The sequence below is a fragment of the Ahaetulla prasina genome, chromosome 14 (assembly GCF_028640845.1).
Source record: "Ahaetulla prasina isolate Xishuangbanna chromosome 14, ASM2864084v1, whole genome shotgun sequence".
NCBI lineage: Eukaryota > Metazoa > Chordata > Lepidosauria > Squamata > Colubridae > Ahaetulla > Ahaetulla prasina.
This window is the reverse complement of record NC_080552.1, coordinates 13,384,579-13,409,519: the sequence shown is the minus strand read 5'-3', so window position 1 is coordinate 13,409,519 and position 24,941 is coordinate 13,384,579. Positions and strand designations below refer to the sequence as shown.

At 44.2% G+C, this 24,941-nt stretch overlaps 1 protein-coding gene across 1 annotated transcript in view; it reads right to left on the bottom strand.

Annotated features, from left to right (window-relative positions):
* LOC131185274 (ankyrin repeat and fibronectin type-III domain-containing protein 1-like) overlaps positions 1 to 24,941 on the bottom strand; it is a 397,608-nt gene that overhangs the window by 19,124 nt on the left and 353,543 nt on the right. The window contains exons 8-13 of the mRNA XM_058157670.1: positions 19,282 to 19,476; positions 16,920 to 17,033; positions 15,414 to 15,511; positions 9,705 to 9,795; positions 6,486 to 6,593; positions 1,858 to 1,957 (exon numbers count right to left, since the gene is read on the bottom strand). Coding sequence (XP_058013653.1) covers positions 1,858 to 1,957; positions 6,486 to 6,593; positions 9,705 to 9,795; positions 15,414 to 15,511; positions 16,920 to 17,033; positions 19,282 to 19,476 — 706 coding nt within the window. The remainder of the gene's footprint in view (positions 1 to 1,857; positions 1,958 to 6,485; positions 6,594 to 9,704; positions 9,796 to 15,413; positions 15,512 to 16,919; positions 17,034 to 19,281; positions 19,477 to 24,941) is intronic.

Genomic DNA, 24,941 nt, shown 5'->3' with positions numbered 1-24,941 from the left:
TCTTTGTTTTTCATTGAAGACGTTTTGCTTCTCATCCAAGAAGCTTCTTCAGTTCTGACTGAATGGTGGAAAATATAAAGATTTATATTCCTTTCTATCTGATTAATGACCAGTGGACTGCAAGCAATATAAACCCTTCCATTCTCCACCATTCAGGCAGAGCTGAAGAAGATTCTTGGATGAGAAGTGACAGGTCTTCAAGGAAGAACAAAGGAGTCGAGTTTTGGGAAAAAAAAACTCCTTTGGGCAAAAGGAAAAAAGCAAAAGACTTCCGACTCTTTCTAATGCAGCAGAATAAGGTCATAATATACAACCTCAACTTTTTACTTTTGCTTAATAATACGTACAAGTCATTTCTATAACAACAAACCTATCTTATCAGCTAAACCCAAACCCAAAGTCTTCATTTTCCCCCCCACCTCGAGCACAAAGTCCAGAAATGGTTTCCAAGCAGAAACAAAATTAATTCTAGTCTTTTCTTTAATCAAAGCAGTTGATTTAGTTATCTCTGCTAACTTCATCAACTTCGGCAACCATTCATCTATTATGATTTATATTGATATATTGATCATCAATTGTGTTGTAAATGTTGTACCTTGATGAACGTATCTTTTTTTTTATGTACACTGAGAGCATATGTACCAAGACAAATTCCTTGTGTGTCCAATCACACTTGGCCAATAAAATTCTATTCTATTCTATTCTATTCTTATGGGAATCAAAAGATCCTTCCGGAAGAGAGAAAATATTTATGAAGGATTCTCTCACCATGGATGATGGAGAAGAGACCCACTCCAAACCTTTCCCCTTCTTCTTGGCATGTCTGGGAAATACTTGTTCTGATCCAGGCTTCCCCCAATCATGAAAGAGACTCCTTGTCCCGAAAAAAAACAACCCTCTTTTTATTTGACTAATGTGAATTCCTAGCATTTACATCCAGCGAAGTCGCAGCAAACAGTCTTTTAAGGGTGACTTGCAACCACAGACCTTATCAGTCCTTGGATAGTTGCCAGGCCGAGAGCTTCCAGAGACAACGCTGTACAATGAAATCAGCAGTAGGTTTCAAAAGTTTTTACTACCGGTTCTGTGGGTGTGGCTTGGTGGGCGTGGCATGGTGGGCGTGGCAGGGGAAGGATACTGTAAAATCTCCATTTCCTCCCCAATTCCCTCTCCATTCCCTCCCCAAGCCCATTTCTTCCCAATCAGCTGGGACTTGGGAGGCAGAGAATAGATGGGAGGGAGGCCAGTCGGAATTTTTACTACCGGTTCTCCAAACTACTCAAAATTTCCGCTACCGGTTCTCCAGAACTGGTCAGAACCTGCTGAAACCCACCTCTGAATGAAATACGTGGCAAGGAGTCTCTGTGAGGCACCAGCTCAGATAAGCAAATCTTCAAACTGATAAATGGACTAATTGCCTCCTGCAAACACCACTCTTCTTTTGCTCCCATTTATTCCCTATGGGAGCGGCCGTTCAGCGTCCCCTTGTGCCTTTACTCCCGAGTTGACCTCTGTTCCTTAATTGTTCCCTTCTCCTGACAGCTCTACACATGCGCACATCGGGAACAGGCTCCAGTTGTTCTTCTGCCCCACTTATCTCCGACTCCGAAGGTAGCTGATAACTGTCCGACAGCCCTGGCCCCCTCTCTGCCTCCGACGCAGAGCACTCATCAGAGCTTTCCCCAGACTCCAGGACTGGCCCATGTTTCTCCCCAACCTTCTCACTGCCCGAGTCTGCCACAGCTCCGCTGGTGGGCCACAACAATACTAAAGCAAAAGACTCAGTAGAAAGTTTAACAGCCATAGGAGCAAATACAAAATCATACGTTTTGGAGAGCCCCACTCTCCAAATCTTACCTTTTCAGTGTCTTTAAAAATTTGCTACCAGGGTGGAAGAGGTACTTTAGACTTTTGGAGACGGAGTGTTTTCTACTCTGGGGTTGATTCTTACATGGCTCTGAAAATCAAAGGAGTAGAAAATGATTAAATATCCAACTTCTATTGCTGTTTCTTTTTTCCCTTTCCTTCTTAATTCTAGCTACATGAAATGTGCAAGGCCCGAAGGAACCTGGAGAGGCTTAAACCAAATCAGTGAAAGGCACGAAAGACATAAATGATGTATTTCAAGTGACTCCCTAATAAAGATCTTTTAGTGCAGTGATGGCAAACCTTTTGGGCTTGGCCTGTTAAAAATTTGGAAAATACTTAACTTGATTCTGCTGGCATGTCAGCCTCAACCTATATGTATATGTATATGTATATGTATATGTATATGTATATGTATATATGTATTTGTTTTCTGAGGTTTTCGCGGGTGTTTGTATGTAGGTCTTTGGCTATTCGGGTTTTCTCCCGCGTAAAATTGGAAGTGTCTTGGCGACCAAGCCCCCACCCAAACAGGACACCCCCCCAGCCAATCAGAGCACAAAAAACCCCCATCCAATCAGAGCACAGCCAAGCTCCCACCCAATCAGTTCAAACCCCCACTAGCAGTTAAAAAGGAAGAAACAGCTGCAATCACACATTGCTCCCAGAAGCACGAAGCTAAAGCCTGAAGATGACGAATGAGACTTCGTCGAAACGTCGCCAAGACACTTCCAATTTTACGCGGGAGAAAACCCAAATAGCCAAAGACCTACATGTATATGTATATGTATATGTACCTGTTTATGTATATGTATATGTATATATATGTTTGCTCCCAGATTGTTCCCAGAAGCACGAAGCTGAAGCCTGAAGATGACGAATAAGACTTTGTTGAAACGTCACCAAGACACTTCCAATTTCACACGGGAGAAAACCCGAATAACCAAAAGCCTATATATGTATGTATATATATGTATGTATGTATATGTATATATGTATGTGTATGTATGTATGTATGTATGTATACATATACAATGACTTTCATGAAGGATTTGCTATTAGAATAGCAGTTACAGTATAAAGAAGAAAAGTGAAACACGTAGAAAAAACAAGATATACAAAGATGATCACCACAGAAAAAAGAGATATAGAAAAATTATCACCATGTCAGTTAATACTTAGTTGGGTAACCTTTAGCATGAATGACGGCCTTACAACGTCTTCCCATGGAGTGAACCAAGTCTTTTAGTTCTGCAGCTGTTCTAATGTGAAACCAAAATTGAAGGATGGCTTCTACGAACTGGGTTTTATTGGTGGGTCGCTTCTCACTAACAAGTTTCTTTAGTCTGCTCCATATATTTTCAATTGGGTGAAGGTCTGGGCTATTCCCAGGCCATTCCAGCAGTGGAATAGGATTATCTTGAAACACCAAAAAAAAAAAAAAAAGGTGTTATTAGCCATCAATTCCCCAATTTTGGCCACTACTGTATTGGGAGAAATTGGAGGAACTGAATATGTAGAGCCTGGAGGACAGAAAGAAAAGAGGGTGTATGTGTATGATTGAAACTTCTAAATATATCAAGGGTGTGAATAAGGTTTTAGAAGACTGCATTTTTTATTATTAAGCAAAAATCAAAAATACGGGGGCATACATTTAAACTGACAGGAGGGAAGTTCAAAAAGTAATTTTAGAAAGTAGTGGAAGTTTGGAACCAACTTCCAGTGAATACAGAGGGGCAATCAGTAACTGAGTTTAAACATGTTTGGGATAAACACATGTCCATCATCCGACAACAATTAAAAAGTTAAATTAATTTTTTTTAAAAAACAAAACCCTCAAAGGGCAGAGTCGATGGACCATGAGGTGTTTTTTTGCCTCTTGTCCTGCCCTCAGGGGTTTTGGAGAATAGCTTGACTCCCTCTTCCAGAGTAGCTGACTACTTATCTTTAGCTACCGAAAGGGCTACTGGGTTAAAATCAAGATCTGAAATCCATTGTTTGTTTCCCTCTTTAGTAAGATCCTCTGCCTACCTAACAAATCATCTGGTGATGACCACTCAGCATCTTCTCACTTTAAGTTTTCTTTTTTGTTACTTTCCTTTTCAGCTCTTCTAAAATCTGTATTTCTTCCATGCCTCACTTCTGCAAAAGTCTTCTGGCTTTCCAGCTTAATCTTTTTGTCCCTCTCTGCTATTTATGGATCTCTTTCTAGGTTCTAACTTTATTTCTACAGCTAAGTTTTGTGCTCTTCAAACATTTGTGTGCTAACAGGCAAGTGACAACCGGTTTTCGGGCGCAATGACATATGGGTGTATGATAAGAATGGTGAAGAACAATTTAAAACGGCTATCTTACTTTAATTGTACCTTATGTTGCTTATTGTCTTCATCTTAATAACCCTGTCGGGGATATCATAATTATTCTAATTTAAAGCAGCAGAAAATGAAAAGATAGGGAAACCTGGTCCCACTTGTTCCAAATGAAATTCAGAGGAAAGAAGCGGGGGGGGGGGGGGGCGTGGAGTAATTGGATCTGACTTTCTTAGATCTAATCTGTTCTATTCGGTCAAACTGTTCTGGAGGTTGCGCCGGGAAGCCGTTAAGATTTGATCTTACGCTTCTCAAAAAGTCACCCTATTGGCCCTGACAATTATTTTTCCATTATTCTTGTATTTTAGGTAAAGGTAAAGGTTTCCCTCGCACATATGTGCTAGTCGTTCCTGACTCTAGGGGGCGGTGCTCATCTCCGTTTCAAAGCCAAAGAGCCAGCGCTGTCCAAAGATGTCTCCGTGGTCATGTGGCCTGCATGACTCAATGCCAAAGGCGCACGGAACGCTGTTCCCTTCCCACCAAAGGTGGTCCCTATTTTTCTACTTGCAATTTTTTATGTGCTTTCAAACTGCTAGGTTGGCAGAAGCTGGGACGAGTAACGGGAGCTCACCCCATTACGCGGCACTAGGGATTTGAACCGCTGAACTGCCGACCTTTTGATTGACAAGCTCAGCGTCTTCTCCTTTTTTTTGCATGGGGTCCTTTAACCGCTGTCGGAGCTGGGACTGTGCAAAATATTAAATATCCGGAAAATTAGCTGTCAGGATGGTTCATCCATAAAAGAGCTTTTTTCATGCCCACTGCTACCTGGACACTTTGGAAAGAATGACCCAAGATAGATTTAAATGTTTTTATGTCATCTCAACAGTCTGGACATGATTAACTAGAAAGCAATCCATTAACAAACCTAGAATCAACCACAGAAGTGTTCTCTGGCTGGTTGTATCTGAAAGTAGTTAGCAACTCCACTAGGTAAAGGTAAAATAAAGGTACCCCCGCACATGCATTCTAGTTGTTTCCGGCTCTAGGAGGCGATGCTCATCTCCATTTCAAAGCCAAAGAGCCAGCGCTGACCAAAGACATCTCCGTGGTCATGTGGCCGGCATGACTCAACATTAAAGGCACACAGAACGCTGTTCCCTTCCCACCAAAGGTGGTCCCTATTTTTCTACTTGCATTTTTTACCTGCTTTCAAACTGCTAGGTTGGCAGAAGCTGGGACAAGGAATGGGAGCTCACCCCGTGACGTGGCGCTAGGGATTCAAACCGCTGAACTGCCAACCTTTCGATCGACAAGCTTATTGTCTTAGCCACTGAGCCACCGCGTCCCCATATACAATACTGCTATGCTATGCTATGCTATGCTATGCTATGCTATGCTATGCTATGCTATGCTATGCTATGCTAATCATCGCCTTGCTTAACAATGGAAATTCTGATCCCAATTATGCTCATCGGTCAAGGACAACCTGCATGTACAGGTGTGTCCTAAAACCTTTGGAAACATTGTATCGGAAAGATGCCGTTTTTACCTGCATTTGTGAGAATAATAATAAAGCCCTCAAGAGCTGAATTCAATTATATTAAAAGTTATCTGTTTGGATTGGCGTTGACTAGCCATGTTCGGCATCCGCATACCGAAGCTGGTTGCCAACCTCCAACATTGGCCTCTATTCAGAATGCTTGGAATACTTTCTTCTGCCGGATCCCCAATGTTGTGCCTCGTCCTCCCTCCTCTCCTCAGCTGGGCCCCTCCCGTCTCCTCCTGGGCCTGCTATCAGATTCGGAGTCTGATAATGAAGAGGAACGGCCTGTCATTCCTCCAGCCCCCAGCCCTGGCCCCATGGCCGGACAGGATGTCAGGAATGAACAAACAAACCTCACTCCTACAGCGTGTGAGCAGGGAGCCAGCCACGTGCTGGAATTACCGGCAGCAGATCCAGCAGAAGAGAATTCACAGTGGGAGGATCCCCGCTTCCGGAGACCTGAGAGGCGACGTCAGCAGAAGGAAGGGAGGGGCAGGCCTGGATAAGTGCTGAGTCATGGAGCCACACCCCACAGCCTATATAAAGGACCAGCTTGAGTCAAGCAACTTTGAGTCAAGCAAAGTCTCATTTAGTTTGCTGAAGTCACAACTTGGATTCCTGCCTGCCCTGAGAAATCTGAAAGGAATTTGGCAAAGCTGCAGAGGCTTCGTGGCCACGCTTGATACGGACTTCCTAGACCCGGTCATCAGAGGGGGAGTGGGACACGACACCCAAACTGTCTTTAGACACACGACAGGACTCACCGTGACACACACAGTGTTGGTGCACCATCTTCACCTGGTTGAGGAGGTGGTCCAGAGCTTCGGCCTGTCCTCTCTGACGCGGAGCCCTCCCGTCGTATTCTCTCCAATCTGGAGTGAATGTAGGGTGAAACAGGTTAGTGGCAAGAGTGCACTATCTGTGCTTGCACTGATATTACCTAGTTTGATAATGAAAGGTCTGCAAGAAAATCACATAGCTCAGAGGGTACCGCTGTTCTCCTCCACCTTTCCTCCTCTCCTTCCTCCACATCCTCTTAGCATTGATGATGCTACCTAGTTGGGTCATGAAACATTTGCAAAAAACCATCAAGTTTCAGCGACCACCTAGGACCCCACAGTTCTCCCCCACTTCCTCTTCTTCCTCTCCTTCTTCCACTCTGCAAACCCAATGTCCTTCTAGCACTGATGATGTTGCCTAGTTGGGTCATGTTTGCAAGAAAACTACCAAGCTCAGAGAGCACCAAAACCCTCACAGTTCTCCTCCACCTCCTCCTTCTCTCCTTCCTTCACTTAGCAAATCCAACATCCTTCTAGCATTGATGATGTTACCTAGTTGGGTCATGAAACATCTGCAAGAAAACCACTAAGCTCAGAGAGCACTAAGGACCCCATAGTTTTCCTCCACCTCCTCTCCTTCCTCCCCTCTGCAAACCTGACACCCTTCCAGCACTGACAATGTTACCTAGTTGGGTCATGAAACATCTGCGAGAAAACCACAAAGCTCAGAGAATACTACAGTTCAACTCTGAGCTACCAATATTCTCATCTACGAGTACCGGGTTTTACTCTAGTTCATAGATAATGCAATGCAACTTGGTCAATACAGACACAATAACCCAACAGTAGTAAGAATAATAATTTGCAAGGATGGCGTCACCATCAGCAGATGACAGATCACTGTAATAAGCAAGGTCATCTCCTTTAATGTTGGTTTCACTGTTTTCCGAGCAAATTCTTGGAAAATTCTTGGCCATCCTTCACTGAACTGAAGGTTCTTCAGCCCCAACTGAGAAAGGCAAAATTCACCTAGACAAGTAACACCTATAAGACCTCTTCCTTGTGCTTCTTAAATGACAAGGTGGCCCAGCAAGGGCAAATGTGTGAGTTACACTAGCTTTACATTATTTGGGTTTACACACTCCCCCGTGCCATAGTTTTTCCATGGAAAGTTCAGCTCCATTAATTTTGGCTGAAGCCGAGTGCTATTTTTAGGTATTTTAAAAACACCCAAGGAGATGCCTTGAGTTTTTATGAAGCAGACGTTGAATTCTTCTGGTTGTTTTTTTTTTTAATTTAGAGGAGTTTTTTAAAAAAAATAATATGTGAAAGCCAACAATAATTCATTTGCTAATCTTGGCTGTGGTTCAAATAGTTGCCTACAACAATTTGGAAGGCCCAATCCATCAGACGCATTTACTGCAAATTCAGAATGTTGGCTTTGTTGGGAGTTTTCTTCTAACCATTCAACTTTGACCCTGGAAGCAGTTGAGATAGATACCATTGTTTCCACTCAAAATAAGACCAGGTCTTATATTAATTTTTGTGCCAAAAGAGGCAATTATGGCTTATATTTTGGTTAGGTCTTATTCTGGGGGAAATACAGTACTAAACGCTTCCACCTGCCGACAATCTTAACTGGGGCTAATTTTTGGGGTAGGGCTTATATTATGAGCATCCTGAAAAATCATGCTAGGGCTTATTTTCCAGTTTGGTCTTATTTTCTGGGAAACAGGGTAGCAAACCCAGGTTGGAAGAGCGTGCATAGGAAAATGGCTTAAACCTCAATGTTACCACACAAACATACCGAACAGCAATGGTGCACAGATAGTCCTCAACTGACAACAATTCAGTAGCAATGAGAAAAAAAAGTGACTTACAAGCTATTTTTCACACTTGCACTGTTGTAGCTTCCCCATGGTCACATGATTCAAATTCAGATGCTTGGCAACTGGTTCATATTTATGACGGTTGCCATGTTCTAAGGTCATGTGATCAGCTATTGCGACCTTATGATGAGCAAAATCAATAGGAAACCCAGATTCACTTTAACAACCGTGTTACTAACTTAACAAACACGATTCACTAAACAAACGTTTCACTTACCATAGCGTAACATAAATTTTGGGGCTCAGTTGTGGTTATAACTCGAGGACTACAGTAGTGGCCAAAATTGTGGAAACCTTTTGGGAAAAGTGTATTTTCTAAAACTAGCTAATAACACCACTTTTTTTTTCAGGAGTGGTACCATAAAATTATATATCAATGGAAAGATAATTTAACCAAGAATGTAATGCAATCACTCTTAGGAAGGACTTGCTATTAGAATAGCAGTTACAGTATAAAGAAGAAAAGTGAAACATGTAGAAAAAAAATGAGATATACAAAAATTATCACTCTAGAAAAACGAGATATACAAAAATTATCACCATGTCAGTTAATACATAGTTGGGTAAACCTTTAGCATGAATTATGGCCTTACAACGTCTTCCCACGGAGTGAACCAAGCCTTTTAGTTCTGCAGCTGTTCTAATGTAAAACCAAGATTGAATGTTTGCTTCTATTAACTGGGTTTTATTACTGGGTCGCTTCTGACTAACAAGTTTCTTTAGTCGGCTCCATAGATTTTCAGTTGGGTGAAGAAGGTCTGGGCTATTCCCAAGCCTTTCCAGCAGTGGAACAGGATTATCTTGAAACTCCAAACAATAAAAAAAGTGGTGTTATTAGCCATCAAACCTCAAAAATAACACTTTTCCCAAAAGGTTTCCACAATTTCGGCCACTACTGTACCTGTATTTAAAAATCTGGTTAACTAAGCATCCAAACTTTATTCTGAATTATTATTCCATGGATCATGGAGTCTCTTTGAGAACAGCTATCGATAAAAGTCTGTAGAGATTCTCAGTCAACCAGGTCATGGTTGTCCCAAAAGTGTGTTTTCAAGAGGCAACTGGACTTTCTAGTTTTTCTTTGAACATGTTTTTCTTGAGAACACAGATAAGCCTCCAAGTGGCCTCAACGACTCTCTAAAAAGAATGCAAATGACCAGCTGTCTGCAAGGAGTATAAATCCTTCCATTCCCCACCATCCAGTCGGAGCTTCTTGGATGAGAAGCGAAACGTCTTCAAGAAAAAAAGCAGAAAGTCCAGTTGCCTCTTGGAAGAAAAGCACCTTTGGGACAATGCTTCTGTTCTTCAAACTTACTTGACGGGACGGCATAGGGTGGTACCGATGTTTGTGGGGCTCCCCAGCCCTTCATGTTGTAGGCAGATACCTGGACATAGTAAGCTGTACCCTGTGAAGAAACAGCAAAGAAAAAAAGATACCTAAACCCAGAGGATAGCTTAAACCTCAACAACTACACAATATATAGTAAAGATAGTCCTTGTCTTACAACAGTTCATTTAGTGCAGGGGTCAGCAACCTGCGGCTCTGGAGCCGCATGTGGCTCTTTCATCCCGCTGATGCGGCTCCCTGTCACCAGTCGGCTCCACAATTGATAGGGCTTTCAGTTAGGACAAGTAGAGGAAAAAGGACGCCGCGCTGGGAGGAGACTCTATGGTGGTGGGGAACCGAACTTCCTGTTGGCTCCAGAATTGAACGGGGGGCTTCCGGTTAGGGCCTCTGTGGCTCTTTGAGTGTTTAAGGTTGCTGACCCCTGAATTAGTGACAACAGCCCTGATTTAGTTACAACAGCACTGAAAAAAGTGACTTATGACCGTTTTTCACAGTTATGACCTTAGCAGCTTTCCCATGGTCACGTGACCAAAATTCAGAGGTTTGGTAACTGGTTCATCTTATGACGATTGTAGTGTCCCAAGGGGGTCACGTGATCCGTTTTTGCGACCTTCTGATGAGCAAACTCAACGAGGAAGCCCAGATTCACTTAACAACCGGGTTACTAACTTATCAACCGCAGGGATTCACTTTAACGAGCAAGAAAGGTTGTAAAATGGGCAGGGAGGGGGAAACTCCCTTGAGAAATGTCTCACTTCACATCAGAAATTTTGGGCTCCATTGTGGTCGTAAGTCGAGCACTTCCTGTTGTTGTTTTTGCTCCTGGAAGTAGCCAACGCACAACCTGCAGACGGTAGATGGCAACGTCTGATTTTTAAGGGCAAATGTACCGAAAAACAGCTTGAAGTTGAATGCTGTTAAAAAGGTTAAGGTTCCCCTCACACATATGTGCTAGCCGTTCCCGACTCTAGGGGGCGGTGCTCATCTCCATTTCAAAGCTGAAGAGCCAGCGCTGTCCGAAGACGTCTCTGTGGTCATGTGGCCGGCATGACTCAACGCCAAAGGTGCACGGAATGCTCTTACCTTCCCACCAAAGGTGGTCCCTATTTTTCTACTTGCAATTTTTACATGCTTTCGAACTGCTAGGTTGGCAGAAGCTGGGATTGGTAACAGGAGCTCACCCTGTTATGTGGCACTAGGGATTCGAACCGCCAAACTGCCAACCTTTCGATCAACAAGCTCAGCGTCTTAGCCGCTGAGCCATCATGTAACTGCTGTTATGACTTCCTGTTTTTCAACCTGGCCTTAAGCTTTTATTGAGGATGTCAAAATAGCAGCAGATTTTGAGTCTCTAAACTGGCAAAGGGCAATCTTTTGTTTCTGGAGTAGGGGCTATTCTTTCCATTTTTTCACATTTCAGGGGAATTTATTTTGTTAGCAACCTTGAATTCTTGTTTTGAGCAGAAAGGTGGGTGCAGCCAGAGGCTGTTCTGTGTGTGTGTATGTGTGTGTGTGTGTTTGTGTGTCCCCGCACACGCGCGCTTTGCACTGGGACTTCCCAAGAATGTAGGGGGGAAATTTGGAGCATTAAAAGGGAAGCTGGCCGTGTGACCTTCATGCCTTGTCCCAAGCCATCACAAGAAGCTTCCAATGGTTAGCAAAAGCCGGATCAGCAACCATTCCCAGTTTTCATTCCCAGAGTTTGTTTTTCCCAACTGGCAGAGCTATTGCTCTGGTTTGGATGTCAAATCTAATATTGGATATTAGATTTGACATCCTGGATATCCAAATGGATTGCTCCTTGCCAGAGTAGAAACGCAGGGTGTAAATCAAATAAACGTATGCTTTCGGATCTAACTGCTGCCGGCTGGAAGAAGCCAGCGCGGATCAATGGTTGTTCCATGGAGCCCGACGCTTTTCCAGTAGAGAGCATGTGCCGAATTTAAGCTTCCGTGGCTGACTGGTTGGCTGTTGCGTGCTCTTGGAATCATGTCTGCAATCCCCTGGCCTCATCCTCCTTTTCCCTCTCACGCTGTGCGCTCAGCAGCCTGGCTGGCTCCTGTTTTTTCTCTTGGAAGCCATCCACCACAACAATGAGAGGGGACAACTGTGCGAGTCCCCACCGTTCCCAGAGAGATAAAAAAAAGGGGGGGGAGGGAGGGAAAGGGAAGGGGGAAGGGCTCAGCCGGTCTATGATTTCATTGCCCCAAAGACAAGACTGGAGTCAGAGTTCTGGTTTCCAATTAGCCATGGAGCTGGTAGACAAGGCTGGACGGTAGCGGATGTACACGGAGGGGAGAAAGAAAGGACTTTTCCATTTACTTACTTATTTAAAGGTAAAGGTTCCCCTCGCACATACGTGCTAGTCGTTCCTGACTCTAGGCGGCGGTGCTCATCTCCGTTTCAAAGCCAAAGAGCCGGCGCTGTCCGAAGACGTCTCCGTGGTCATGTGGCCAGCATGACTCAATGCCAAAGGCGCATGGAACGCTGTTCCCTTCCCATTAAAGGTAGTCCCTATTTTTCTACTTGCATTTTTTACCCTGCTTTCGAACTGCTAGGTTGGCAGAAGCTGGGACATGTAACAGGAGCTCACACTGTTACACGGCAGCACTAGGGATTCGAACCTCTGAACTGCCGACCTTTCAATCGACAAGCTCAGCATCTTAGCCCCTGAGCCGCTGCGTCCCCCAGTGTCATGGGGCTGAGTGATGTCATCACATCAGCAATGTGACACTGTCATGTATACTTTTCTTTTTTTTTAAAAAAAAGTTTTTATTGATTTTTTAATTCCCCCCCCCTACACACATACATGGTCTATGAACAGAGTATTGGCCATATCATGTCTTATACCAGGGGTCTGCAAACTTGGCTCTTTTAAGACTTGTGGACTTACGAATTGTATAAGACAGGGGTCTGCAAACTTGGCTCTTTTAAGACTTGTGGACTTACGAATTGTATAAGACAGGGGTCTGCAAACATGGCTCTTTTAAGACTTGTGGACTTCAACTCCCAGAGTTCCTCAGCCAAAGCTGGCTGAGGAACTCTGGGAGTTAATCCTAGTCTTAAAAACCACGTTCTGAACCCCTGTCTTATACAATTCAATATATTCAAATATATTTTATTTCGTTACAGCTTTTGCCAAAATATTCTTTTTTCATAATTTTTATTCATATCCTAATAGTTCCTTGCTTGTTTCACTAAGTCGCGTCTTCTTTCGCCCTCGAGTTCTAATTTCCCCATTTTTATTAATGTGCATTCTCTTTCATTCTTTTTTTTTTAAAAAGTTTTATTGATTTTTAATTCCCCCTACACACATACATGGTCTATGAACAGAGTATTGGCCATATCATGTCTTATACCAGGGTCTGCAAACTTGGCTCTTTTAAGACTTGTGGACTTCTGAATTGTATAAGACAGGGGTCTGCAAACTTGGCTCTTTTAAGACTTGTGGACTTCTGAATTGTATAAGACAGGGGTCTGCAAACATGGCTCTTTTAAGACTTGTGGACTTCAACTCCCAGAGTTCCTCAGCCAAAGCTGGCTGAGGAACTCTGGGAGTTGAAGTCCACAAGTCTTAAAAGAGCCACGTTTGCAGACCCCTGTCTTATACAATTCAATATATTCAAATATATTTTATTTCGTTACAGCTTTTGCCAAAATATTCTTTTTTCATAATTTTTATTCATATCCTAATAGTTCCTTGCTTGTTTCACTAAGTCGCGTCTTCTTTCGCCCTCGAGTTCTAATTTCCCCATTTTTATTAATGTGCATTCTCTTTCATTCTTTTTTTTAACTGTTTCAATTTTTATCCTAATATATTCAAATATATTCGGAGTTGCCTTACTTCCATTTCATCTTTTCCTTTTCACAGCAATCCTTTCTTCTTCTCATTCCTCTTCCTCCCTTCTTTCATCCTCCCTACTTTCTTCTCTCCTCTCCTCTTCCTTCTCTCCTTCCCCTTCCTTTCTCCCCTTCCGCCCTACTTCCTCCCTATCTAACCTTCTCTCCTACTCTTATTTTCTCTACCTTCCCTCCTCTCCTCTTCCTTTTCTTCTTTCTCTCTCCCTCCTTCTCCCTTTCCAGCTCTCTCCTTCTTCTTATCTCTCTCCATTGCTGTATTTATTTTCATTTCAATATTTCTGGGAGACACCATCATGTTTTCAACTGTCATGGCAAAACTGTGGATTAAAAGGCAGTCCGGCGCAAACAGTAGTAGTTTCAATTTAGGTTTATTCTCTTTTTATTTTTTTCCGCCCTCTCTCCTGCTCACTCAAACTGAACCCAGGGGTGCTAGAAAGCATTGGAGCTTCTGGAAGGCTGATAAAATACAGGTAATCCTTGACTTACGACCGTGATTGAACCCAACGTTTTTGTTACTAAGCGAGACATTTTGTTAAGGGGCTCCGCCTTGAGTTGCCGTGTGTGAGTAGGCGGCAATATAAATTTTCTAAATAAATGAGTTTTGCCCTGCTTTACGATCTTTCGTGCCTCCTTGTTGAGTGAATTGTTGCATTTGTTAAGTGAGTCACATGGTTGTTAAGTGAATCTGGTTTCCCCCATTGACTTTGCTAGTCAGAAGGTCGCAAAAAGGGGACCTACATGATCCCAGGACACTGCAACCGTCGTAAATATGAGACAGTTGCCCAGCACCTGAATTTTGATCACGGGGATACTGCAACAGCTGCAAGGGTCGTAATTCACTTTTTTCCAGTGTCATAATTCACTTTTTTTCAGTGCTGTTGTAACTTCGGTCACTAAATGAACTTTTTTTTTGTTTCAAAAAGTTTTATTTTAGCATTCATTTCAGAATGATGGGAAGGAGGGAAGGAGAAGAGAGAAGGAGGTAGGAAAGAGAAGAGGAGGAAGAGGAAAGGAAGGAAGAGGGATAGAAGAGGGAGAAGAAAGGTAGGGAGGAAGGAGGAGAGGAGGTAGATAAGAGAAGGGGAGGATGGTTGTGGAAAGTAGAAGAAGGTAGAGAAGGGAAGAGAGCAGGAAGGGGGTGGTGACTGGGCAGGTCCGATTAATTGTATATGATGGTACATTAAATATGTTATTGTATATGGTCACTAAATGAACTTGTTGTAAGTTGTGGACTGCCTGTACGCAGGACAGTTCCCCTGAAGTGGAAGAAAAAGTCAGAGATCTGCACATTTGCTGCAGTGAGGAAAATGTCTAGGTAGGATCACTTATACCTCTGTCATAAGCTGCAACCTCAATGCACGTACCTGACATGGCAAGATAACACAACCCTGTCATTTCAAGTCTCGAATTAAGTATAGAACGTAACGAAGAGGATAATTCTTCCCCTTGCAGCCTTTGCAAATTACATATATCAGGTCCCGAAGCCGCCGCAATTGTGTCGCAGATCTTAAAATGGGCACCTTTGGTGCCAGTAACTACAACTCCCATGGGTGTGTGAAAATACACCGGGCGTTCAAACGGGCGCGTTGTTTTTTTGTTGGTTTTTTTTACCCAAAGCCGACTGAAAACATTTGGGGAATCTTCGGCTGCCTGCTGTGGGCTGAGCAGAAGGTCAGGGTGGAAAGGTCTTAACGTCTTTGGACTGAGAAAAAGTTGGGGTCGGTTGGGGTCAAGCCCTGAAGTAGCCTTGAGGTTCTACACACACACACACACACACACACACACTCTCACACCCCGCGAGGGACACACACTCACCGAGACAAGGCCATGGATGGTGATGTGGAGTTTTTTCAGCTTGTCAATCACCATTTCGCCCAGCGGTGGGGAAAAAGTGGGCGAGCAGCTCCACTCAACTGCAATGACAAGAAGAGAACCAACCCTTACTTGGTCAGTAATTAGAGAGCCAGTTTGGTCTAGCTCAGGGGCCTGCAACCTTAAACACTCAAAGAGCCATTTGGACCCGTTTCCCACACAAAAGAAAACACTGGGAGACACAAAACCCTTCCCGTGCCTGACTACTTCTTGAGCGGCCACAAAACTGGCCTATTTAGTTGAATTAAACATTCTGAAACTTTTCTTCTCTTGGATTTAGCCATGGTTGGCCTACTGGGGTTTGAAAAGTTCAATAAACCCCGTGCCAGTAGGTGTCGCACATTGGTGGTTGTGATGCATATTTTGAGTGACAAGGAGCCACAGCAGAGGAGTGAAAGAGCCACATGTGGCTCCAGAGCTGCAGGTTGCTGACTCCTGGTCTAGTGGTTATAGCACCGGGCTAGAAACTGGGAGACGGGGAGTTCTAGTTCTATCTTAGACATGACAGCTGGCTAGGTGACCTTCCGCCAATCACCAGGAGACTGTGACTTCTAGTCCCGCCCTAAGCAGGAAAGCCAGTTGGGTGATTTTGAGCCAATCACTAGGAGATGGTGAGTTCTAGTGTTGCATTAGGCATGAAAGCCAGCTGGGTGTCTTACAGCCAATCACCAAGAAATGATAAGTTCTAGTCCTGCCCTAGGCATGAAAGCCAGCTGGGTGACTTTGAGCCAATCATTAGGAGACGGTGAGTTCTAGTGTTGCATTAGGCATGAAAGCCAGCTGGGTGACAGCCAATCACCAAGAAATGATAAGTTCTAGTCCTGCCCTAGGCATGAAAGCCAGCTGGGTGACTTTGAGCCAATCATTAGGAGACGGTGAGTTCTAGTGTTGCATTAGGCATGAAAGCCAGCTGGGTGACTTACAGCCAATCACCAGGAGATGATAAGTTCTAGTCCTGCCCTAGGCATGAAAGCCAGCTGGGTGACTTTGAGCCAATCACTAGGAGACGGTGAGTTCTAGTGTTGCATTAGGCATGAAAGCCAGCTGGGTGACTTACAGCCAATCACCAGGAGATGATAAGTTCTAGTCCTGCCCTAGGCATGAAAGCCAGCTGGGTGACTTTGAGCCAATCACTAGGAGACGGTGAGTTCTAGTGTTGCATTAGGCGTGAAAGCCAGCTGGGTGACTTACAGCCAATCACCAGGAGATGATAAGTTCTAGTCCTGCCCTAGGCATGAAAGCCAGCTGGGTGACTTTGAGCCAATCATTAGGAGACAGTGAGTTCTAGCCTGCCTTAGGCATGAAAACCAGGCTGGGTGACTTTGGGCCAATCGCCAGGAGACGATGAGTTCTAGTGCTGCATTAAACATGATGCATCACCAGGGGATTTCAAGTTTCCTGCTCGGAACATTTTGTTCACCGCTACTGATGAAATGCCCGAAGTCTTACCTTTGTATTTGGTGACAATCGCTGAATTGACGCTTAAAGGCTCTTGAAATGACACTTCGACAGAGGTACTGCTGGCCACTGAAAGGTGAACATTTGTAGGTGGATCCGGGACTCCTGCGGTGGGGTGGAAGAATACAGCACAGATATCAGGAAAGGGGATTCAGACGTACCGAAGGAATATTGCCTTAATCCAAGGCAAGCTAAGAATCTGTTTGTTACTCACAGTCAAAACGAAACAAAAATTTCGGAAAGGAAACTGTGGAGGGAAAGATATCCTTGCTAGAGATGCAAGTGGTCCTTGACTTACAACCATTTCGTTTAGTGACCAGTTGAAGTGACAATGGCCCTGAAAAAAGTGACTTGCCACTAGTTCATAGCACCGCCCACGGTCACGTGATCAAAATTTTGGCACCTGGAAATTCCTGAGTCGACCTTGAGCCTGGTGAGATTCGATCTGACAGATTGCAGGCAACTGGCAGTCAGCAGAAGTAGCCAGCAGTACTGCACTCTAACCCAGGTTTGAAATCCAGCAGAAATTTTGAGCAGTTCAGAGAACCAGCAAATACCACCTCCGGCTGGCCCCAGAGTGGGGTGGGAATGGAGAATTTGCAGTATCCTTCCCCTGCCATGCCCATCAAGTCACACCACGCCCACCAGTACTGGGTTTCAATTTTTTTTTTAACTACCGGTTCTATGGGCGTGGCTTGGTGGGCGTGGCATGTCTTGGTGGGCATGCCTGGGGAAGGATACTGTAAAATCTCCGTTCCCACCCCACTCCAGGGGAAGGATACTGCAAAATCAGTATTTCAGCTGGGACTCGGGAGGCAGAGAATCGATGGGAGCAGGGCCAGTCAGAATTTTTACTACCCGGTTCTCCGAACGACTCAAAATTTCTGCTACCGGTTCTCCAGAACCGGTCAAAACCTGGTGTGAAACCCACCTCTGATGCCCACCAAGCCATGTCCACAGAACCGGTAGTAAAAAAAAAATGGGATTTCACTGCTGTTCTAACCCCTGTGCTCACAGCTATGTGCGCTAGGAATGGAAGTTATATTTTCCTTTCCAACTCAAAGGAGCCGGGGGGGAGCCAGGGGGGAGTGGAGCTTGGTGGCTTTGTCAACCAGTCTTGCTGCTTACTTGACTCATCTTAAGGCGTTCCACAAGACATGTTGATTACAAGCCACCCCCCACTCCAATAGCTGTGACAAAACTTACTCTCCCTACGTGCACAGCGGTATACTCGGGAGAAATATGTGGTCTCAAACTTCTGCCCAACCAAAGGGTTCTTGGAACAGGGCTGGGAAACCCTGCCGCCTAAATAGTGACTTGCTACAAGAGCAGGAGACGTAAATATTCTGACTCACTTACTACATTTAGAGTGGCTGAGATGAACAAGACGAATTGAGACCACCCTTCTTCAAGATGGACTGAACAATGATGGATTCTCATTCAGTACAGGTAGCCCTCAGTTTGTGACTGTTTTGTTTAACGACCGCTTGAAGTTACAATGGGACTGAAAAAAAATGTGAATGTTTTTTTTCCCCCACACTTACGACCGTAAGTGGTAGTATCGCCATGGTCACGTGATCCAAATTTGGACGCACTTGGTAACTGGTTCATATTTATGACGGTTGCAGCGTCCCGGGGTCATGGGATCCTCTTTTGCGACCTCCTGACGAGCAAAGTCAGTGGGGAAGCCAGATTCAATGAGCAACCGTGTTACTAATTGAACAACGGCAGGGATCCACTTAACAACGGGGGCAAGGAAGGTCGTAAAACAGGGCAAAACTCACTTAACAACTACCTGGCTTAGCTATGGAAGTTTTGGGTTCTGTTGTGGTCATAAGTGGAGGACTATCTGTATGTGGATGCTGGTTTGGATGGCCCTGGCTCCCCTTAGTTTGGAAGGTATGTATGTATGTATGTATGTATGTATGTATGTATGTATGTATGTCAATAGCAATTATACTTAGACTTATATACCGCTTCACAGTGCTTTACAGCCCTTTCTAAGTGGTTTACCGAATCAGCCTCTTGCCCCCAACAATCTGGGTCCTCATTTTACCCACCTCTGAAGGATGTAAGGCTGAGTCAACCTTAAGCCAGTGAGAATCGAACTCCTGGCAGTCGGCAGAATTAGCCTGCAATACTGCATTCTAACCACTGCACCACCATAGCTCCGTTGCTTCACCATGACTCCTTATATGTATGTAGGTAGGTAGGTTTATTTTTTTATCAAAAATCTTAACCTCCCATCTCCCTCATAGAGGGATTGCATAGGTCTTCCAATATTCCAATAGATCAAAATTCCTGATCTTTCTGAATGGTGGCATAGAGGGCCCCGTTTTTTCCAGAGACTCACGTGCATGCTCAAATCCGGCGTTCATGCGCTTGTAAAGCCGGTATCGCCATTCCCAGGCCTTCAGCTGTTTCTCGTTTTCGGAACTTTCCGCGTTGGGCACCTCGTTCACCACTTGCGCGGTGAGATCGTTCACCCGCTGTTCTGCTTCCCGAACCAGGGTTGCCAGATGCAAAGACCGGCTCTCCAGGCTTACAACTTGGGAGGAAAAAAGAAGAAGAAGATGAAAATATTAAAGGGGGAAAAAGAAAGAGGAGAGAAGGAACAATTCTCTCTACATATCGGAAAAGATTTCTCTATGGCTTTAGATCAGAGTTTCCCAACCTTGGCCAACACAGCTGGCTGGGGAATTCTGAGAACTGAATTCTACATATCTTAAAGTGGCCAAGATTGGGAAATCCTGCTTTAGACCTTAGAGCAGTGATGGTGAACCTGGAAGAGGAGTTGCCCAGGGCGCATGCGCGCATCTGAAAATGAACTTCTGGTTTCAGCTACTGAACGTCTGGTTTCAGCCAGCTACTCTTTCGCATGCGACGATCAGCTGGCCGGCGCATATGCTCATGCAGGAAAACGGAAGACCAGCTCTTCCAGTTTCCGGCACTGATGCATGCAAAAAGGCCAGCTGATCATCACATGCGCATGCACGCCAGAAACCTGTTGGAGGCGAGTTATTGGCCCCAAAGGATAGGGTGTGCAACTTAGGTGTCCTCCTGGATGAACGGCTGTCGTTTGAAGATCATTTGACGGCCGTCTCCAGGGGGGCCTTCCACTAGGTTCGCCTGGTTCGGCAGTTGCGCCCCTTCCTTGATCGGGATGCCTTGTGCACGGTCACTCATGCGCTCGTTACCTCTCGCTTGGATTATTGTAATGCTCTCTACATGGGGCTCCCCTTGAAGTGCACTCGGAGGCTTCAGTTAGTCCAGAATGCAGCTGCGCGGGTGATAGAGGGAGCTCCGCGTAGCTCCCATATAACACCGCTCCTGCCCAGACTGCACTGGCTACCTGTGGCCTTTCGAGTGCACTTTAAGGTTTTGGTTACTACCTTTAAAGCGCTCCATGGCTTAGGGCCTGGGTACTTACGGGACTGCCTGCTGTTACCATATGCCTCCCACCGACCCGTACGCTCTCACAGAGAGGGACTTCTCAGGGTGCCATCTGCCAAGCAATGTCGGCTGGCGGCCCCCAGGGGAAGGTCCTTCTCTGTGGGGGCTCCCACACTCTGGAACGAATTTCCCCCGGGTTTACGCCAAATACCTGACCTTCGGACATTCCGTCGCGAACTGAAGACATATCTTTTCATTCGCGCGGGGCTGGCTTAAATTGAATTTTATTAAATTTTAATTTCTTATTAACTAATTTTAAATGGGGTTTTTAGTTCATTGTATACTTTTCAGGCCAATTTTAAAATAAGTTTTTTAATTGCATTTTAAATTGTATATTGTACTATCTGTTTTATTTTGCCTGTACACCGCCCTGAGTCCTTCGGGAGAAGGGCGGTATAAAAATCAAATAAATAAATAAATAAATAAATAAATAAAATAAACCTGGAAGAGGAACAGTCGACACCACGTGTGCCAGGCAACATGGCTCCATGCCACTTTGGGCATGCGTGCCATAGGTTTGTCATCAGGGACCTAGAGAATGGGCCATTCCTAGCAATTCTACAAATCCAAGTAATTTTCCTCAATCCTTATTTCCTAAGCAGAATCATCATCATCATCATCATCATCATCATCATCTGTAACTGTCTTTTTGTGTAAATAATAATAATAAAATTATATATTATATTATATTATAATAATAATAATTTACATCAACAAATTGCAACTTCCTGCAATAACACCAGCAGAACGGCTAAAAACTGCGCTATTTAGAACATTGTACATCTTAAGAAGGTATTTGGTTGGTACCTAGGATGCTGGCAGCAACCCGTATCAACCATTAGCACCAGCCAATGGTATTTGTGATGCATTTTTGAATGTCCAGTTGATTGAGTTTCATGTTTAATGAATAAAAGAGATAATAATAATAATAATAACAATAACAATAATAATAATTAAAAAAAGATACTTAGTTGATACCTAGGATGCTGGCAACAACCCGTATCAACCATTAGCACCAGTCAATGGTATTTATGATGCCTTTTTGAATGTTCAGTTGACTGAGTTTCATCTTTAATGAATAATGAATAATGATAATGATCATCATCATCATCATCATCATCATCATCATCATCATTTCAAATTTTTAGATAAAACCAGAGCTGCTTCTCCTGGGTCTCTTTTTATTGCAGATTTAGGGACAAGGTTTTGGGCAGAATCTGTTGGTCCATCTCTGGTCAGCACAAGCCACAAGATCTGCTTTCTAGTTCAAAACAAGAGTCTTAGATAACAAGCTGAAAATGTACTCTAAGCGATGCCTCTCTTATTACTACCCGTATTAATGAGAAGAAGAAGAGGAGGAGGAGGAGGAGGAGGAGGAGGAGGAGGAGGAGGAGGAGGAGGAGGAGGAGGAGGAGGAGGAGAGATTCCTGATCAGAAAAGAGTTGCTATAATTTATTTATTGCGCAAAAGAATAAAACTTGTAACTGTAAGATACAGCAGCTGTGACACTCCTTTCTATTTTGCTCTGCTCTATTTTCTATTCTATTCTATAGTGAGTCTGTTCTCTATTCTATTCTGTTCTGTTCTTACTGTTCTGTTCTTTCTATTATGTTCTGTTCTTTCTATTCTGTTGTTCTGTTCTTTCTATTCTATTTTTTATTCTATTCTCTGTTCCACTTTTTCTCTTCCTTTCCCTTCTCCGAATTACAGCATCGAAAAAATGGACCCTCCTTCCAACCAGAATGAGCACTAAGCAACACGAAAGCTTTTGCACTCCTCCACTAAACCACAACAACGACAAAACGCCTAATGGGTTTTGATTGTTGATCTTTTAAAGTCTGCATCAACGTCATTTGCATTTGCGTGCAACTATTACAACGAATCCTCCATTAAAGTCAGGGCATTCACTTACTTTCCCTACCGGTTTGCAAATGTGAGTGTGCACGCATGCTCACAGCCTTACGCGCATACATGCGCCTGGCCTCAAAAATGTGCCTAAATAGGACGGCATACAACCAGGGTCGCGATATCTGCTACCGTTTCGCCCAAACCGGTCTGAACCGGCCAAATGCCACCTCTGATTAATGTATTTTAGTAGGTCTCATGTTTTGCTTCCGTGTCATGTGTCAAGACAGACACAGACTTCAGAGGATAATTAGAATGGCAGAAAAAACAGTGGCTACCAACCTGCCTTCCATTGAGGACCTGTATACTGCACGAGTGAAAAAGAGGGCTGGGAAAATACTTACAGATACCTCACATCCTGGACATAAACTTTTCAACTCCTACCCTCAAAACGACGCTATAGAGCACTGCACACCAGAACAACTAGTCACAAGGACAGTTTTTTCCCGAAGGCCATCACTCTGCTAAACAAATAATTCCCTCAACACTGTCAAACTAGTTACTAAGTCTGCATTACTATTAATCTTCTCATCTTTCCTATCACCCATCTCCTCCCACTTATGATTGTTGCTGGTATCCTTAAGATTTATATTGACTATTTCCCTATGAGTATCATTAAGTATTATACCTTATGATTCTTGACGAATGTATCTTTTCTTTTATGTACTCTGAGTATGCACCAAGACAAATTCCTTGTGTGTCCAATCACACTTGGCCAATAAAGAATTCTATTCTATTCTATTCTATTCTATTCTATTCTATTCTATTCTATTCTATTCTATTCTATTCTATTCTATTCTATTCATCGCCTTCGCTTCCAGTTCTACTCCTAGAGTTGGTTGTGCAAAATTCCTATCTATAGCGGCACGCAGGGTCCACATTCCAATCCACTCCAGCTGACCAGGCCTTTAGTAAGCCTCCATGTATTGAGTTTTTTTGCCAACATCAGCACATAGAAGAACCCACCACTGGGACATTGGGCGAATTGGGTATCCAGGTAGGAACAAATGTCCCGTCACACAAGAAAGGGCCAGGTGTGGTTTTATTGCCTCTTTTTCGGGTTTTGTTTCTGAGCAGTCGCGTATAGGAAAAACGCTACGCGCGGCCCCACAGCTAAAGTCTTTGCAAGCCGTCTGTGTGAGGTACCTGCCCCCTTGCTCAACTCTCACGAACAAGAGGAGAAGAGTCCCGTCGAGGTTTTGAAAGACAGATGTTTTATTCCGTGGAATCTCTTCCTCTGCCTGACAGGCAAGAATAGAAAAGAAAGTCACACCTCTTTCAGAGTTCCTGACATCTCTTTGCGGAGCTCCCATTATTACCTACGCTGACAGCTAGGCCCCTGCGTACTCTCTCCGTGGGCCACCCAGCAAGAAGGCATGTCAAGGGTTGCATCCAGCACAACCTCTTCAGTGAGGGTGTACAAGAACTTGAGGCAGGGTGTCACACTGCCAGGAAAGGAAGGCTACCAGAGGCGCTTATTCAAAGTCACGCCGTCTTCTGTTCCCATTCACAGGACGGCTTTAACAGAGGAAAGGGCAAATCTGCTCCTGACCCGAATTGTGAGGCACACTAGTTTCCTCACTCACAAACAACCAGGGCTGAACATTTTCCTGCCCGCTCCAAGGCAGAAATCTGAAGGAAGACAAACAGCCCAGAAGGCAGTTATGGACACAGTAATAATAGAAAAAGCACCTTTGGCAGTGGTGAAATCCAATTTTTTTTTTACTACCGGTTCTGTGGGTGTGGTGTGGCTTGGTGGATGTGGCAGGGGAAGGATATTGCAAAATCCCCATTCCCTCCCCACTCCAGGAGAAGGATACTGCAAAATCTCCGTTCCCACCCACTCCAGGGGAAGGATACTGCAAAATCTCCATTTCCTCCCACTCCAGGGGAAGGATACTGCAAAATCTCCGTTCCCACCCACTCCAGGAGAAGGATACTACAAACTCCCATTCCTGGGGAAGGATATTGTAAAATCTCCATTCCCACCCCACTTGAGCCAGTCAGAGGTGGTATTTGCTGGTTCTCCAAACCGCTCAAAATTTCTGCTACTGGTTCTCCAGAACCTGTCAGAACCTGCTAGATTTCACCCCTAACCTTTGGGACAACCATGACCTGGATGACTGAGAATCTCTACGGGCCTTTAAACTCTCGAGAGTCCCTGGAGACTAAGGAGATCAAATCGGTCAACCCTAAAGAAAATCAGCTCTGGTTGTTAATAATAATAATAATAATAACAGAGTTGGAAGGGACCTTGGAGGTCTTCTAGTCCAACCCCCTGCCCAGGCAGGAAACCCAACACCACTTCAGACAAAAGGTTATCCCACATTTTCTTAAAAATTTCCAGTGTTGGAGCATTTACAATTTCTGCAGGCAAGTTGTTCCACTGATGAATTGTTCTAACTGTCAGGAAATTTCTCCTTACTTCTAAGTTGCTTCTCTCCTTGATTAGTTTCCACCCATTACTTCTTGTTCTGCCTTCAGGTGCTTTGGAAAATAGCTTGACTCCCACTTCTTTGGGGCAGCCCCTGAGATATTGGAAGACCGCTCTCATGCCTCCCCTAGTCCTTCTTTTTATCAAACTAGACACACTCAGTTCCTGCAGCCGTTCCTCATAAGTTTTAGCCTCCAGTCCCCTAATCATCTTGGTTGCTC